Source organism: Egretta garzetta, unplaced genomic scaffold, assembly GCF_000687185.1.
Source record: "Egretta garzetta isolate BGI_Z169 unplaced genomic scaffold, ASM68718v1 scaffold293, whole genome shotgun sequence".
Lineage (NCBI taxonomy): Eukaryota > Metazoa > Chordata > Aves > Pelecaniformes > Ardeidae > Egretta > Egretta garzetta.
In genome coordinates this window covers 1,494,823-1,514,162 of record NW_009259318.1, presented here as the reverse complement: position 1 = coordinate 1,514,162, position 19,340 = coordinate 1,494,823, and the positions used below count along the sequence as shown (strand labels likewise).

General features: G+C 40.1%; 1 protein-coding gene across 1 annotated transcript in view; it reads left to right on the top strand.

Moving 5' to 3' along the window:
• ANO2 (anoctamin 2) overlaps positions 1-19,340 on the top strand; it is a 198,376-nt gene that overhangs the window by 168,540 nt on the left and 10,496 nt on the right. Inside the window, exon 20 of the mRNA XM_035892080.1 lies at positions 7,414-7,562. Coding sequence (XP_035747973.1) covers positions 7,414-7,562 — 149 coding nt within the window. The remainder of the gene's footprint in view (positions 1-7,413; positions 7,563-19,340) is intronic.

Sequence of the window (19,340 nt, the reverse complement as noted above, 5' to 3'; positions counted from 1 at the left end):
GCATAGATATCTGGGAGGACAGGGTGCGGCTCCACCAGTCTATTTCCTGCTCTGCTTCTCTGATGCTCCGCAGCCTGTCTACCTCTTCTCGCAGCTCTGCCACCAGGCAGAGTAGGTAGTCCACTTGGTCACATCTTATGCAGGTGTTGCCCTTGCTGGTGTCCGTTTCCAGCGCCAGCTGGTGGCACTGCCTGCAGCCAGAGGCTTCCATTGGCTCCCTGTATTTTCGCTGGGGGCTGAGTACAAGTGCTGCAAACAAGCTTACCCATATGGAGAGGCAGAAGGGACTATCATAAATGGTAATTTGTTCTTCAGAATCTGGAACTGTCCTCTATATGTCTGTAACATGGAAGTATCTCTCTGCTAGGCTATATGATGACCCAGATCAAAAGGTTTCTTCCTTATTGAAATCTCCGGATTTCAGGATTATTTTCAGAAAACCTTCTGATTTCATTCACAATAAAACCCAGAGCATTGTAATTGCTTTGCAGAAGATCACAAATCCTTACTCCCATTTGCTGTCTCTTTCCTTCAAGAAATGCTACTAAGTAGATGATAGACTGAGTTTATAAGCAACAGCCATCCATTACGTCTCTAGCGCCCCAAATGTTGCCACAATTGGGATCATCATTCAGTGTTTTCATTCTGGCTTATCCACAGTCAGTGCTGGCTGAAGAGCTATGGAGTTAAACTTCAGATGGCAGCCCTGCATTATTTGGGGTCACTGTGACACATCCTTGCTTTGTCCAACATTTCTGGAGAAACTGTTGCACAGTTATGACAGAGGTGATGGGCTGGTCTTCTAAACCTTTCTGTGAATTCTTTTTCAGTTTCTGCACCCAAGGATAACAAAACAGCTAGGAAAATGCAACAACACTTGAATTATGGAAAATTAAGCCTTCTGGAATTGAAATCTGTGTTCTGTGGGACTGGGATTCACAAGTTTAACAGACATAAATATACCGCAGTTCACTCAGATGTGTTACATACCATAATTCTTTTACTGTTGCCACAGGAATTGACCCTAAAAGGCTGCAGGGCTTGAGAGCCTTAACTTAGAGTTCCTTTAAGACTCCTTTTCTTTAGTTCTGTTTTTCTGAACTTACTGAAAAATTCCGTGTGGTTATTTTATTACCCTCTGTCTTTGACCTTGGTAATAAACCCTTAGGGTGAAATCCTTGCCCTATTGAAGTCAATGGCAAATATCTCATTGACTTTAGCGGGGCCATGATTTTGGCCTTTTTATCCAACATCGGTTTCCATCACTTACTTCAAAATGTATTTAACTATGCTGGATGAGAATACCAAGAGTTAATAAAATCAATTTAAAGACACCCTATCATAGCTATTATCTTTTATGTTGCATTTCACCTTTAAAAAAATTATTCTTAATTAATGGGCTGGGGGTTTACTCTTTTTTTTTTTTTTCTTTCCTGTTTTTGGTTATTGTTTTCTTCTGTTTGAGAAATCAATAAATCCCAAACACAACTGAAACTCATGTAGATTCCAAGAGGTCTGAGTGTGTCAGGGAGGCATGACTATACCAGACATTTGTGGAACAGGATAACAGATTAAAGTCCTTTCGTTCTCCCCCTGCCTCCTTCTTGTACCTCCTACCTGTGAATAGAAGGTCTCTCCTTACAGGAACAGACTGTAGGAATATGACTGAAGAAAAGCCTGGACCTTCAGTGCTGCTTCCCCAAAGCAGCAAACAAAATTACAGGCAAGGACACAAGAATCTGAGTCTCTGCACCTCCTTTTCTCTAGACACAAGTGCTCTGGCTACTCAAGCTAATGGTCTTTTCTGTATAGCTTTCTCCCTGTCCTTTTTTCTATCACGCTACAAAGGAAAAAACATCAACTGGGAAAGATAGCCTTAAAAACCACCTGATATATCATTCATCTGTGGCAACTGGATTCTAGGGCTTTTCTGTCTTTTTATGTAGAGTCTCCATCTGCTTCTCTGTTCCAGCAAATATTTCACTGCAATACTTCAAATCCAGTTCTTGGTGACTGCCACAGGTGATCTGCCTTTGTACTATCCAAGGGCATTTGTTAACTGAGAGTCCTGAGAAATTGGTAAACTGGTCCTCAGTTCCAATCTTTCGGGAAACCTCTGGTGGATATACATCATGAGGACTGCACATCCACCAAAGACACAAAGACTTGCGCCAACAAAATAATTTTCTTGCATCTGTCCTATTTCAGCCTGTCTCCCAGCTGCCCTGCCTCTCCAGCTTCTGTATGTTCCACCCTGTCTGACTTCACAAATTTCTCATTTTTCCCAAGTAATCTTCATGTATTCTCCTAGATTCTCCAAATCCTGCTACTCCTTTTCACTGTATAAATAGAGCAACTGTTGAATCATCTAATCATCTGTCTGTTGTTTTTTTTTTAAAGGAGGCTTCATGTAAGTGCACCATGTGCTTGCTTGCAGCGCAGCCAGGATCACTTGATTTTGATTTTTCTCTTCTTTTCCTCATCTTTTTTGTTCTCAAAATCTTGTGGGTTCTTCAGGGGTGGGGCATTTTCCTGTCGTGATTTTATGCTCCCTTCAGATGCTGATTACCTTGCATAATGGGATGTTTATTGGTTATATTAGGAATTACAAACAGCATAATTAAACCATGTTCATACCTCTCATCTAACACAACAGTTTGGTGCCAATCCCTTGTGAGAAACTGCAGCATCATTTTTAAATGCTCTAGACATAACTTTCTGACAAAAACTTGTTCTTAATTTTCTTTCTCCCTGGTCATATATACATTCTTCTTTCATGATATTCAGTCATCTCAAGAATATATCTTGCTTTCTGATATTCACTAGCAAAAGGTCCAGAAATAATGGCTATTCTACAGTTCTACAGTTTTCTCTGTTCAGATTCATATGGCTACTGGCGGGGCCATGAAACTTTTCTGCATGTGCCTCTTCAGCACAAAGCTTCTCAGAGGCTCATCCTGAATGGGAAAACCTACATCTTTCTCACTGTTGGGGCTGTCTGGCATGCAGAAATCAGAAATGAAAATAACTCTTAATTATCATTGTCTGACAACTTTGTTTAAAAATGTTAATCTGAGTAATTAAAAAATAGGTTTCACAGAAGTGCATTTAAAATCTTACTCAGTTTTAACAACACAATCATGTGTGCAGCTATAGAGTTCTGCAAAACTCATTTTCATTGCCCTACTGCTGTATAGCTGGGGAATAACATTGCGCAAATCCCTGTTATCTGTTCCTTTAACTTTCTGACACATTTCTGTTTGGTCTGAAACTTCACATGCTTGGATATGACACAAAGGTACATTTTTTTGTGGAAAATATGAAAGAATTAGTTTGGCTTGCTTTCAGTTAGCTGATCCTTTAAAAATTACATAAAAATAAAAATGAGAACACTCTTCAAAGCTTAACTCAAAATGGCTAAAGGTGCCACTCCTCATGCCTGGCTTATAGATAGCCAGATGAAAGTTTAAAAATTTTTCTGAATAACTGAGCCCTGGAATAGTGTATTCCCAAATAAACATTAAAAACAACAACTATTGTTTTAGTTACTGGGTTCTCAGGGGACTTATGTATATGCATTAAACTCCATAACTCTACTCCGTGGTGCTATAACCAGAGGATTAGATCACACATGTACAGACTTCACATCTAAACACACCCAAATTTTATCTCAGCTGCTGCACAGTGACAGGGAGATGATCTTCAATCTCATCTGCCCACGGAAATGTGAGGGACATTTATAGCTCGTATCATTTTATTGGAACAGAAATGAGCACTGTCTTGAACTTATTGTTCACTGTCCTCTGAGAGTCCCTCACATTAGGAAATTAATTGGGATATGCTGGAAGACCATCCTGGGAATTCTTTGATTGTTTCAAATCCTGCCCCCAGACTCCTACCCTCTGAATACTACATCACCTCTGTCATAGACAAGCTCCCTTGATTGCCATAAAAGCAGAGGGGGAGAAAGGAAATTTTAGTGGCTTGAAATGGCTGAGTTTGCATGATGTAGGTGGTAAATGTCTTTGTAAGGATCCATCTAAACCTTTCTTGTGAAGTATATTAAATCTCCCCACCCTTTTATTAGAACTGTGTAAACTCAAAGTTCTGGATACTGAAAGTATTTGGTTAGCCCCAATATATCTGGGTATTGCCAAAGTGCTGAGGATGTCACCATCAGGCTTATGAGCTACATCTTAGCTGCACCTAGAACAAAAGCTGGAGTTGATCTGTTCATTTTTGCAGCTTTGTGATCCCGGGACTGACAGGGCCTGATGCAATCTAGATCTGTTTTAAGAGTGTCTGCAAATCCCCGTTTCCTCTGTACTGCAGATGAAATTGAGTAGGTCCTGTACACTCTAGTCTGGTCAAAATTTTGCAGCCACTGTGGTCATTTCCAGGCTTCTATAGAGCCTTGTGCTATGTGGTGACACAATGTTCCTGTGTGGCTCAGTGTATACTCAGGAACAAAGCAATAAACCTACCCAGAAAAGCCTTTAGTGTGTTTGCCAGCTAGCCTTGCCCTGCTACTTAAGTTAGGGTCTGAGAAAGTGGTTCTGCTTAACTGGAGGTATAAATGAAAACCCCTACCATTTCCTCATACACTCCTGTCTCCAGGCCACACACTTCTAGTTCAAAGGATTTATCTCAGGCTGTGGGGGAAAAGTTTGTGGGAGAGCCCTGCTTACACTACTGGCAAAACATTACTGGAATTAGTCTGGATTTTCACTCATATGGCACATATGTGAAGAACTATAAAATAATGTTGTGCATATTTGTGAAAGATAAAATTCATCTGCAAAATGAAGACATAAAATAAGTCTTGATGTTTTATGCTAATTCAACTGTATTTTACTTCCTTGATTTTGAAGAAATATCTCATTTTATTGCATTTTTCCATGGGAATTTCTTAATGTGTAAAATAGCATGAAGTTATTGTTGCATATGCATTTAAAATGTCATCTGTGGAGGGCATTTGGAATACTTTACTCTTCTTTTAGAAGTACTCTGGGATTATACTACTTACGAAATTCATGTATTTGTCAGTGTCGTGAAATTTGTATCCTCATATCAGTGTTTCAGTGATTGATACTATTATTCCTACTGAGGTCCAAAGAAATATTTGCACAAATAATTGCTTACCCATGTGAGTAATTTATAGTCTGACCAAAATGGACAATGTCATTGTAAAATATGATCAAAATGAGAACCTCTGATACAACCTCTTGTGATCTACGGGAGCTGGGAGACATAACTGATCTGTGTTTACTTCAGAAATGGTAGGAAACAGTTTTTCTTTTCGGCTTCAGAGGCAGTGAAAACTCTCTAGCATTGTTGGTCTTGTAAGACATATACTTTTCGTGTAGCAGAAACATTTCCTGACTGAAATCAGGAATTTCAAAGTCTCACTATAACAGTGGTTGTGAGCTAACTCAGTGTTCCACCTTTATACACAGGGCAGCATATCTGAAGGAGAATTCAGAACCTCTAAAACTCTTATGAGAAATATTTCAAGGAAGATTATGTGGTTGTACAAGTACATAAAAGCATCCTGGTGAATTAGGTTTTTCAGAGTCTACATAAATCTTCATACTTTGCCTTATACGTGATCAGTAAACTCTCAGAAAAAAAATTACTTCAGAAATACATATTTCTCATATAAACATTCCATAAATGTTTTGATTTTGATGTTAGTAGTTATAGAATTCTGTAGTTTCCAGTGGCTTGGGAATAAACTTGCAAGAGAAGTTCCAGTGAGTTCCACATCTTCCCCCGTGAGTTCCAGTATGGGCAGCATTGTGGTGTACCGAAGAAGCTGTTGCTGCACATATCCCAAGTAATACTTTTCTAGCAATAATTTGTTACTGAATTCGCAGTAACTAAGGTAGGATTTCTGTTTGTGCATGACAGGAATGATAGACCTCTCTGAGACCAAATTCTACTGCCCTTACTGAAACTCTCTCATGAATCTGATTCTCTCTGTTAGTTTGCACCCTGTTTGCATGTTAGGTAGAAGCAAGGGAATTGTGTTTCTCCAGGATGAAAGGCCATTAGTAAAATTAAGACATTGCTTATACTTAAAATTTCATAGGTACATATTTTATTATTTTTCATTAGTTGTAGCATCATTTTGGTTAAAGAAAAGAGTGCTTCCCATTCAAGGGTCCACAAGCAGCATCTTTTTTTATCTATTTAGATAAACTCAGTTATGTGTGCTTGTGGCAACAGAGCACTGGAACCTGAAGAGCTGCAGGTGTTTCTGGTGTTCACAGGGCTGGATTTAAGTCAATAACATTAATTTTTAGAGTCCTAAATAGCTTTGGACCTACCAGTATCTTGGAGATACTTCCTTATTTTGGTGCTGCAGATTTATTAGCAGAGGTGCTCGTTTCCTTTTGCTTTGAACAACAGGCAGTTTTTCTGCTAAAATGTTCATAAGGGTTTAGGAATCAGTACATTCTTGTACCCTCTCTGATTAGCAATATATGATAGAATCATAGAATCATAGAATGATTTAGGTTGGAAAAGACCTTTAAGATCATCAAGTCCAACCATTAACCTAACACTGCCGTTCCACCACTAAACCATGTCCCTAAGCACCACACCTACCCATCTTTTAAATACGCCTGGGGTGGGGACTCAACCACTTGCCTGGGGCAGCCTGTTCCAATGCTTTCAGTGAAGAAATTTTTCCAAATGTCCAAACTAAACCTCCCCGGCGCAACTTGAGGCCATTATCTCTTGTCCTGCTGCCTGTTACCTGGGAGAAGAGACCAACACCCACCTCACTACAGCCTCCTGTCAAGCAGTTGTCAAGGGCAATAAGGTCTCCCCTCAGCCTCCCTTACTCCAGACTAAACAACTGCAGTTCCCTCAGTCACTCCTCATAAGACTTGTGCTCATTTTGACCTTAAAAGTGTACTATATTGGAAGTTCCCAAGTTTCATGCTGAGATAAAAGTGCACCTGTGCTAGATATGTGGTATGAAGGCATCACATAAGCTTCTGGTATTTTTTTTCTTTCTTTGTTTCTTTCCTGAGGGAGAGGTGCCCAGTGTGTTGATTTTGAGAGTATTACTTATTACTAACATTATTTATGTCCAAGGTGCTTGAGTTTCAGGAAGATGCCCATTCAACTTATATCTAGAGAGAAACAATTATGAAAAAGTACTGGGTTCAACTCTAGTGTTATGTTGTTGTAACTTTCCTCTTGACACAGAAACACAGAAACTGCTGGTCCCAGCAGCCTGTCACCTGGCAATAAGCATCATCAGAACTTCAGAGGATAGTGTGAACTAAACCTATGGGACACAAAAGTAACGTGATATATATTTTGTGTTGCTGCACAAAGACTTGGGCCATATGTTGTAGGGAGAAAAAAAGAGTTGGTTCAACCTGAAGTTTTGTTCCTCAGGAAGCTAAAGAAGCTCTTCAGGAAGCTGAAGGATGAAAGAACTGAGCCGAAGGAAATGGACACCAATCAATCAAAGGACCCTCAGCAATGGGATCTTGACTACATCTTGGAACCTTTCACAGGGCTGACTCCAGAATACATGGAAATGAGTAAGTTTTCCAAATTCCCTTTCCCTTTCTGCAATAACCATAGTTTTACATAGGACCAGTCACCATCTATCATATGACTGTGTGATTTGGCATGATAAAGGGTGGAAAAAACCCAAAACACTTGTAGCTTTGCAGAAATTACATGCAAGACAGCAGGCCTATGAGACTGCCACGTTACCAGCACAGCAACAATGATAAGTCTATTAATACTTATAATGTGAGAGTCCAGTGTTCCCAGCTGAGAACAGTGCATAGAAATCATACAGCCACAGAATCACAGAATAGCTAGGGTTGGAAGGGACCTCTGGAGATCATCTAGTCCAATCCTGTGCTCAAAGCAGGATCAGCTAAAGCAGCTTGCTCAGGGACTTGTCCACTTCTGTAGCTGGGTTTTGAATATTTCCAGGGATGTAGACTCTACAACCTCTCTGTGCAACCTGTTCCAGTATTTGATCACCCTTATAGTAAAAAAGTTTCTTCTTGTGTTTAAATTGTATTTCCTATATTTCACTTTGTGACCATTACCTCTTGTCCTTTCTCTGGGCACCGCTGAGAAGAGTCTAGCTCTGTCTTCCTTAATCCACCCAAGAGGTATTTGAACACATTGGTAAGATCCCTGGGCCTTCTCTTCCTGTGGTACAACAATCCCAGCTCTCTCAGATTCTCCTTGTATGTCAAGTCGTCCGATCCCTTAATCATCTTCGTGTTTTTTCACTGGATTCACTGCAGTATGTCCATGTCTTTCTTGTACTGGGGAGCATAGAACTGGAAAGAGCACTCCAGGTATGATCACAGTAGTGCTGAGTAGAGGGGAAGGATCCTCTCTCTTGAACTGCTGGCAATGCTCTTCCTAATGCACCCTGGAAGGCTATTGGCCTTCTTGTAGCTATGGCACATTGGTGGTTCATGTTCAACATGCTGTTCACCAGGCTGCCTAGGCCCTTTTTTGCAAGGGGTTTCCCAGCTAGCCAGTTCCTAGCATCTACTGGTGCTTGAGGTTATTCCTCTCCAGGAATAAGACTTGGCGCTTTCTTTTGCTGAACTTTGTGAGATTCCTTTCAGACCATTTCTCCAGCTTGTTGAGGTCCTTTTCAACCACAGCAGAACCATCGGGTGTAACTCCTCCCAAACTTAAAATTGCTCATTAATATTTCAAATATAGTAAAAATATGTAGATTACAAAAATATAAATGTGTATTTTCTTGTAGAAGTGAATTACCCTTTACAACAAAAAGCTGTAGGAATATCTTTTTAGATGACTTAGTTCATGACTGAATGTTAAATGATGTTGAATCATGTACACAGTATTCCCAGCTATGCTTAAATTAAAATCCACATGCATATACAACAGGAGAGAACCTTCAGCCTATAAGAGCTTCTCTGTCAGCTGAGTTGGCCACACTTTCTAAAGAAATCTAGGGCACACTTGGGAATTATTTCTCAGTCTCCCACCTTTCACACCAGTTCTTTAACCAGCACATTCTTTAGTTTTTTAAATACCATGTGCATATTTCCTCTGCATGCATCACCCTTCTGGAGTGACTGATGTCACTAGTGATATGCACTCCCAACATTTTGTCACCTTTCAAACCTGTGTAAAGTAGAAGCAATTCTATTAAAGTCAATAGTGTTCTAATTTTGTAAATCTGGTGCCCGCCATGTGTATATCATCTATGTTTACGTATGTGGTCACTGATTTTCACAATTACTTAAACTGCTGATAAACTATGGCAGAGATCAGTACTTTTTCAAGGTTGCTCCACCGTTTGCTTTTCCACATTACAGGAGATAAGTATGTTGGTGGAAACCCAGATGGAACTGGCATCGTTTCTCGAAATGGCAAGATGCCACCAGTTATATATTTCATAACCACACCATCAGGGAGAGAGCAGTTCCTGATTTCCACTAGGTGGGATCCAGGAGCTGGATCTGCTGCTTCACAGAAATACCTCTCTCAAGATGCAATGTCTGTCAGAGTGGAACTGTATGCACTTTGTATTATCTGCAAGTGTGGAATCCTGTCATCTTAGTGACTTGATCCATCATTTGTATAACATTAAAAGACTTTCTGATTTAGGATCTGAGGTCAGTCTGTCCACTGTAACTCATTTGAGACGGAGCATTAGAGTGTTTTCTGCTATCAGGAAGCCAAGAGTCAAGAAAGAAACTTTAAAACACTGAGTTTGTTCAAATAAGATATCATGAATAATTTCTTTTCATTTTAACCTGTTTGGCACTGTGTCATTGTCCTCAGTAGTTATAATTTGGAAACCTGGTCCCTTTGGCATCTTGAGTGCACATTGCTCATTAGAAAATGTAACTCCATTGTCCAAAGTTGCACTGATACTTATGAAATTATCTTTGAAATTCTGAGTACAGTATCTGGCCTGTATGAATGCATAAAGAGAGCAAACCCAACAAATAGGCATTTTTTGGTATAATTCTGCTTTGTAAGAAATCCTCTGTTGCATCCTGTCAGCTTTCACTGAGACTGTTTGATCACAATTATCTCCCTGCATCCACTTACACTCATCCACTGATCCTGCAGGAGCAGGTCAAACACTGAGATAAAGGAGTACACTACAGATGAATTAGCTGAGGACAAATATGAAGCATCTGACAGAGAATTCCAAAGTGAATTACATACATGCTTTCTTTCCCATTCTGAAGTGTGTTTATTATGAACTCCAAGGAGTATGTCTATGACTTCGACAGAACCCAGGAGGATAGAAATGCAAATAATCACCAAATAACTCAGTCTTGCAGCCCTGGGCACAAGCCAACTTCAACTGTCTTCAAGGGAATGAACCTGAGAGGAAGCAGCACACAGGAATGCTAGGGAGTAAGTAAGAGGCAGGCCCTTTGCACCAGATGCAAACCAAAATTTCACCTCAGCCCTGTAGCTGCCTGATGAGTAGACCCTGGAGAGGCAGGGGAGGAGAAACTGGGAATGGTATGGGTGGGGGAAGAGGAAGAGGAGAAATAATCTAGGTAAACCCAAGCTTTAGGGCATGTGAGAACCACAGCTTGTCAATGGTCATGTTATCTAAAACCAGACATCTGTTAAATATTGTATGTGACAACTCCTGTTTTAACAAGCCACTATTGTCAAAACATCGGAAAGAGAATGCATTTTATGACAAAAAAAATTGAATAGCATATATGGTTTATCTCTATATATATAAAATAGCTGTATTGGTTATAGATATATATTTCTAAATGGGATTTTATATAGTGGTGGATTTATGTAAATATGTAAGTATGTAAGTGAGGTGCTTTATATAATGGCAGATTCAGAGATCTCTTTTATGGTTATGTTTGTGGATCTGAATCTTGCCCTCTGTAGTGCCATTAAGTTGACAAAAAGAAACCCTCACTTGCCATCATCTCCCTCTCAATTGTTTTAACTCACCTTAGCATCTGGATGTGTGTTGCAGCCTCTACTACTTTATCCCCTTCTGCACATGATGATACTTTGTTGAAAAATTCTCCTTCAGGATTGACTTTTTCCATGCATTACTTCAGCCCAAAATTATTTTTCCTCCTGGAAACTTTAAGCAAACTTCTTCGCAATTTTTGAGTTAAACAATGGTGAAAAAATTATAGACATTTCCCCTTGTAAACATTTTCATATGTTTTTATGTTCAGGCATAATTCATAAATGTCTGCACTTCAACATCCAAAATTTCCTTGTTAGCTAGTTCTCTCTAAGGATGAGGACCTTTACTTATTGGTAATAAACCAACAGAATAAATAAAACTGTCTATAAATATTTAATTTCTTGTCTTTGCACATCTGTCGTAGTTGATCTTACTTATTCTAGGAGCTGAAGCACGCAATCAGTTGCAGCATGAATGGCTAATTACAGTGAAAGCCACTAGCAGGTTAAGGAGGAGCCAGACTTCCTCCTAGTTATAATGGCCAGAGACTGCTGAGTAAGCTTTGTGATAACCAGGAAGTGTGGCTGACTGATACAGAAGCAGGATGGAGCCTTGAGTGTGTTATGAACTAGAATCTCCTACTTTCCAAACATTATATACTGGTGCTTTCTCCTAATTGTAGTTGGACCAAAGCATCCAGGTGTGGGAGGAAGCTCTTTCCACTCTCTGTTACCTATGGCAAACTCCCATAGCATCTGTGATGCTGTCATCACCCTGACTGAAGATATCTGTGTAGGAGATCACCCCTGATTCACTGATGAGGACACCAGTTAGATGCAAAGGTCTGCTTTGTCGGAATAACTTGTAACATCAGGGTCTAAGCTACAGACGTTATAAATCACTGGACACTAAGCCTGTATTTTAGATTAGTCCCTTGTGTCTAGATGATAAACAATGTTGAGTGCCTCACCCTGATGTCATTCAGGGATAATTGGATAGATGCCCTGCAAATGAATGGATGAATTAGTAATCTAAACATTTGTTTACAACAGGAGAATTGGCTTCTCAAGAATAGCTCACTAAGCCTTGTAGTGTGCCACAGTGAGCTATGCCCCGCCTGTGGGATTCAAGACAAATGCACAGCAAATGAAACCCAAGCTGCACCTCCCTAGCCTGCTTGTTGCCCCAGGTCCGTATCACTGCACTCAGCTGTCAGATTCACTGCAGAGTGACTCAGAGCACCCACGCTGAGAGGAAGAACTTTGTGCAGCTCAGCATTGAACCTGTCAGTGGGATTGCTGTGACGGGCATCATGCTGGAATGGCGAGGCAAGAGGCAGTTACACAGGTTATTTACCTGTTTTCCTAAATTTGATTTGAGAGGGGTTAGGGATGGGAAACAATGCAGCATATGCAGAGGAAGCTTTTTTTTTCCTGAATTGCTTAAAAAGGCAGAATGACTGGGATATAAGAAGAGGTATAATATTAAGGAGAAAAGAGAAATCTGACTGCTGTTTCATAGAATCATTAAGGTTGGAACAGACCTCCAAGGTCATCAAGCCCAACTATCAACCCAACACCACCATGCCTATAAACCATGTCCCGAAGTGCCACATCTACACATTTTTTGAACACCTCCAGGGACGGTGACTCTACCACTTGCCTGGGCAGCCCATTCCAATGCTTGACCACTCTTTCAGTGAAGAAATTTTTCATAATATCCAATCCAAACCTCCCCTGATGCAAGTTGAGGCCATTTACTTTCATCCTATCACTTGCTACTCAGCAGAAGAGACCGACCCTGACCTCACTACAACCTCCTTTCAGGTAGTTGTGGAGTGTGATAAGGTCTCCCCTCAGCCTCGTCTTCTCCAGGCTAAACAACCCCAGTTCCCTCAGCCACTCCTCATCAGACTGGTGATCCAGAACCCTCACCGGCTTTGTTGCCGTTCTCTGGACATGCTCCAGCACCTCAATGTCCTTCTTGTAGTGAGGGGCCCAAAACTCAACACGCTATTTGAGATGTGCCCTGAGTACAGGGGAAGGATGACTTTCCTTCTCCTGCTGGCCAAACTATTTCTGATACAAGCCAGGATGCCGTTGACCTTACTGGCCGCCTGGGCACACTGCTGGCTCATGTTTAGCTAGCTGTCAACCAGTAGCCCCAGATCCCTCTCTGCCAGGCAGCTTTCCAGCCACTCATCCCCAGGCCTGTAGCGTTGCATGGAGTTGTTGTGACCCAAGTGCAGAACCCGGCACTTGGCCTTGTTAAACCTCATACAACTGACCTTGGCCCATTGATCCAGCCTGTCCAGGTCCCTCTGTAGAGCCTTCCTACCTTCAAGCAGATTGACATTCTTGCACAATTTGGTGTCATCTGCAAACTTGCTGAGGGTGCACTCAATCCCCTCATCCAGATCACTGAAAAAGATATTAAACAAGATATCAGAACTTAGAACTTCTGAACTTCAGAACTTAGTTCTTAATTTTCACACTGATTTACTCAGGCAAGCTCCCACTGGTGTCAGTGGCTATCTGCTCAACCAGGTATGAAGCAGCTGAATAAAAAACTGGGCTTACTGTAGCCTCTTGGTTCCCCCATCCAGATGATGATGGGGTTTCAGGCAGAGACAGGCATGGACAGACTATGTACCCATGTGTCCATTCACTACATTCAGGTTTGTCCTTTCAGGATGCTCCTACTTTTAAGGATGGGTGACATCTTTAAGACTACACAGAACACCTCTGACCAAGCTGAGACTCTTGACTCCAGGCCTGCCATTCCCTAGGCTGTGCCCTAATCACAGGCAGTCCTTGCCTTTTGTACCCATATAGAGTTTTCTCTACTAATTTCTATCAAAAGGGTTGGCATGTGCCCTTTCTGAAGGAATTGTGGATTCTGGCCCACTCCCAGTGTGGCAAATCATACGTTCTGTTTGCATTCTCTTATGAAGCAGATTAGTCTTGGGTGAGGCACCACTTGTCTGAAGGATAGTGTTTGGAGCAATGTCAGGATGTGTTTTGTAGTATGATATGCCACAGGTAAAGGAGTTTTTGATGATAACTATCCCACTTCAGTTTTGGAATAGCCATTTTAAAGCTGCTGAGATTTCTTCTTCTGATTTATTATACCAGAAAGCCTGAAGCCTTGTAGCTGAGAGGCTGTAGGAAGCTTTCTCATAATTTGAACTAGATATCATGAGAAGGGGAAACAATACTTTCTGCTGGCCTGTTGACTTCATGTCCCTCCTTCCCATTCACAAACCCACAAATTTGCTGAGAACTCTGTCTACCCAGAGAAGTAAGGCTACTTCTCATTTTTCCGTTTTAGACAGGAAAGGTGATATATTGAGGCTTTGGACTCAAAAATTGTGTCACTAGGATGTTTCCTGGCCCTAAATAAAGACTAAACTCAAGGATTTTCTCAAACAAAAGGCTTTACAAAGATAATGAAATAGGTAGCTAGGACGGAGCTGGGAAATATGAGGTAAAAATGTATTTGCTTTTCATAGATAAAATCTCCTACTTGTGAATTATAATGCAAGTTTTCTTGAAGAATTGTGCTACAATAGTTCTGAATGATTGTTGGAGAGTCAGCAGCTGCAGTGTGGAAGCAAGACACTGGAGCAAATTCAGGGCAGCCAGTGGTAGGAATGATGGTTTCATGGATTCCAATTCTTGTGCAAAGTGGTATTTCAACCGTCGTTAGTTATGAAAATGAAACATCTAACTAGCAGCAGGTCCAGCAAAATCAAATACAGGACTTTGATGTAACATAGATCAAACACTTAGTTCATGACTTTGGTGTAATATAGAACAAGGATCATGATCAAGGCATTTAGTTTTAAGGTAAAAGCCACATATAAAGCTTAAAAAAAAAAAAAAAAGAAAACATCAGACGGTAAACCCCGAATTCTACTAGTCAGGCAGACTTCCATTGACTTCAGGAGCATTTTAAAGATACTAGTGGCGTGGGAGGAAGAGGCCAACAATTCACCATGTCAAATAAACTCTAAGTTTTCCTTTGGGGAAAGCTTTTGTGGGTCATTTCTTCAGTGATCTGAACTCTGATTTCAGTCAGCAGACTGTGCTGAACTTCTTTCTTGAACAGGCCTTGTCAGTCAATAGCATGTCTGCACATAGTTTTGATTTGCACCAGTGAAATTTCTGGTGACTGTTTGTTTTGATATTGTTAACTGTATTTGTATTTCTTTCTTCAGACACTCTTAATCAGAGACACTCTTAATGATCCTGAATGATCAGAAAATTTTGCTGAAATATAAATTATCATTGTTAACACATGTCAAATTTGTTTGCACTTTCTGTTTCTAAAACTCTGCAATGACCTAGCCCAATATACCAGACCACATCCATTCCCAAAGTAGGTAGCATGTACAGCAATTTCCTCATCCAGCTGGTAACAAGTTTGCAACATGTGTAACTACCCTGCAGTGATAGGAGTTGGCAAGAAATTGATGTTTGGAGTAGCAATAAACACTAATGAAAGAAACTCTATGAAATTGGCTCCAAAACCAGCTAAATGATGCATGTGTACGTGTGAAATTTATACTACTACTGTTTTCTTGAGAAGAAACTGACAACAGCAATGACTTTGATATTCTTATTTCATCCGGTCCCTCTAAGAGTCCAAGGTTCATGTGGCCATTAATTGAAAATATTTTTTCTCAAAAAAGAAATAATAATAAAGGGTTTCATCATCCAGCTTCTGTTAAAAATCAATGGCAAAACTCCCTTTTGAATTTTAAGCACAAAATTATCAGATCCAATGTTTTTAGCTACCATAAAGATTAATCTTAAAGGTTGGGAAGAATTTCCCCTAAAGCAGGAAAAGCCATCAAAAAGACAATGTGTGAGGCAGCAAAAGAAAAGAAAAAGGAATCATTGAAGAGGAACCTGCATTTTTCTATAATCTCTGTAATGAGTATGGATTTGAAAATATCAACTCGGCCTGTTGTGTGTAGGCTTGTTGCATATATTTGTTATCGAAGAGTATTAAATTATACCTTTCCCTTAGTTTCTCAGCCAGGCTTGGCTGTATATTAAAAAGTTTCTTCTTAGGACTTGGAAAGCCACTTAGCACAGCAGTGACTCTTCCATTTTTTGCTTCCAGTAACACATGAACATACAAAAGATATTATTGATAGAGAAGTAAGAAAAAAAGCAACAGAATCATAAACAATTACCTTCTCTTAAGTTAGGTTTTGATGTAAAAGATACTATGGTTACTCACACTAGTCAGTGTATAAATCTGGTAGAACTTGAGTGATATTCACTGTGGAAGGTTTTATGCTGGGGGCTGATTCTTTATTACTTAACAAGAACACTAGCCAGCACTCTCCAGATCCATAATTTAAAATCCTTGATCTGTCCTCTTAATCATAATTTGGAGGCCAGAGTTAGAGGGGCAGAGTGTGCTCTGTCTTTCTTTGTCAGGGTTAGGTTCTGTTCAGGTCCTGTGCACAGAGGAACAGCTTCTGTGAAAAGTGGACTTCTGTGGTCTGAAAGACTTCTCTTGATGCTGTTTGTCTTTTACAGTTTTTGTCTCAGGGTCCAGCCAGCCTAAGCCTGGATGAGATGTTGCAGGGCTGACATGAGGTATTGAGAACCTTATGGGCTGGCTCCAAGGCCTTTGCCTCTTTCCTGCATAAGTCAAACAGTGAAGGTGACTTGTCCTGGGCACCAATAGTATGTGGGTTGGGTTTTTTGCTCACCAGAAATAGAGTCTCTGTCACTGACAGCACATCTAGTCTTCTGTCCCAGGAGAAGATGTTATTTCCCATGTACTTGACTTTCTCTTATGCACAACCTTCAACCATTTTGTTCACTAGCTTGTGCCATGAGGCTGGGTGATGTTCATCTCTGTTGTCTCCAGGCTGGCCTACCAGGCAAGTAGGAAAACTATGAAAGAGGCTGGATATCCAGAGGTCCAACTCCTGGTGCAAGAGTCATTAGCCTTTTGCTTCAAAGCACAGGAGAATAATCACCCAATTCAGGTTGGGCTCCTACGGGGGATCGTAGAGTTGTATGTGAACACTAGAAGTGACATAAGCATGAATGTAAAAAGGATATTCCAGAGTTGCCGTCAAGTACTTCAGCCAAAAATATGATGTCTCAGCATCAGCTGTCCTTGATGGAACAGCCTTTGTGAGTGCCCTAAAAGTATTGTAAATGTTTCCACTGTCACTGGACAGGCATCCACAGAACTCCAGAATGCTGTGACTAGATTGCTTCTGCGACCTGGACTGTACATCAGGGATTATTGTCTTTTTAATCTGTGCAGTTTTGCTGACATACTTGTTTCTACAAATACTGACTGAACTAAACAAATTGCTGAGGATGTTCACAGACTGCTTGTTTTGAATGATTGTTTGCTAGTTTACTACACAAGACCATCTAAATTATGGCATCTTTGGTGTGTGTGTGGGTTTGCCTGCTTTTTGCATCATTCACACTTTCATAAAAAGAAGGCTAGAAGATTGAAGAGATTTCAAGATGGCCACACAAACACTTCTGGCATAGAGTTTTCTATGAAGACATATTTACAAAATTGTCCAGAAGTCCTTTGCATACCTTGAACATTCTTTCATGAACTTGAAAAAAAATTAAACTGCATTTTCCCAGGCAATGAACAAAAGGAGCTGCAAACAACATCAAAGCAAATACGTGTGTGGTTTATACTTAAAGCACTGCAAATATATCTTTTTTTTTTCTTTTTTCTTTTTTTTTAAAAACCAGAGTACTCCCAGCTCTATTCCTGTGAAATTCACTTAAAACCAAATAAGGCATATTTTGGCGCTATGTATTTTTCTTAGCATTTCACAGTTTTTTGGGACATTACTCTAACATCTGTTTTTATTTCCTTGTTAATTCCTTTTCCTGACTCTGAACATAAAGTATTCAGGAAAGTACAATTTCAAGGATAGGATGTTTGTATGCTTTGAAAAAGCTTCATCTTAGAGTATGTTAGGATATACTCTTTATCTCAAAGAAAAACAACAAGAATGAAAATCAAAAGGCCATATATATAATACAGAGATAATACTTTACTGGGCAAATATACTGTCACTGAGAAGAGAAAATCAGGAATGTCAGTCAGAAAACTTGCAATCTGCACACAAAAAACATGCATGGAAGAGAAGATCCTGGAGAAAGCTGTTTGATCAGTTAGTTATAGTCTGTGAAAACAGTGCCTAAGGAAATTATTTTAATGTAAAGAGTTGTGCTATGTAAACCTCTGATTTTCACAAAAAGTGCAACAGCTTCATCCCATAGTGGAGAGAGAACTTATACAGGGATTTGCCAAAAAAGAAGCCACAATAAATAGGGCCTCATACACACCAACTCTTTTTCTCTACTACTGTTCATTTAATTCTGAAGTGTAAATCAAGGTTAGATTTATTAGTTTAATCTTATTTGGATTACTGCATTTGCATTTGGGCAGCATGCTTTTTGGTCTCTTTCATCTTCTTCTACTCCTCATTAGTTTCCTGGGGTAATAAACCTCTCTCACTTCCCTGAAGTATTACTTTAAAATAACGTAGCATTTTTACAAGGAAATGATCCAGTCTCATGAGTAACATTCACCACTGATGCCTCCTGCTTTCCATGGAAGACACAGCCTTTTAAAGAATTTGTTAATTCCTCAGTGCCTTGGAGGGAAAAAAAAACAAAACAAGTCAGCCCTTTTCAGACTCTAATCATACCCAGAAGAGGTAGATCCTGAAGTGCCACTGAAAGAAGGGGGAATTAAGGATACTCTGCCCACTCAGAAACTGAAGAAGCTGCTTGGAGGGACTTGGTTTTCTATTACGTTATTCTAAGCATCTCTAGAGCACAGAGAGTTGTCAGAAGAGTTGTGTGAGCATTGTGCTTTTGCAGGGTGATGTTGGTTCCTTAGCTGCTTGGAATGTAATTTGTTTGCATGAAGACAGGTCATCCTATGCCCTAGAAAAAGAGGCACAATTCACTCAGAAAACAATATAGTCTTTTTGTTTATATCATTATACTATGGGTGATGAGGTGAACTCTGTGGTCTTAGTAGTCTAGTACTGGGAACAAGATAATACAAATTGTGCCATCCACTTCAAAGTGAGACTGTGTTCTTTGGTTGGTTTATTGGTTGGTTGGTTTTTTCCCCCCATGGAAGAGGCCACGCTTATTAGTTTTGAATCTGTTCTAGCAAGCATGGAGAACTCAGGAGGTCTGTGCTTCATTGCAATACTACTTGTTCTTTAGGACCGGTAGACTAGTATTTTCTTTCTTCCAAACTACTTTACCCAAATTGAAAACCCAGGAAAAAAAAAAAAAAAGTGACCATACCGTTCTCCTTTATTAGGACTTAAAGAGGAAGTTTTCGAACTGTGGAGGATATCAGTGAC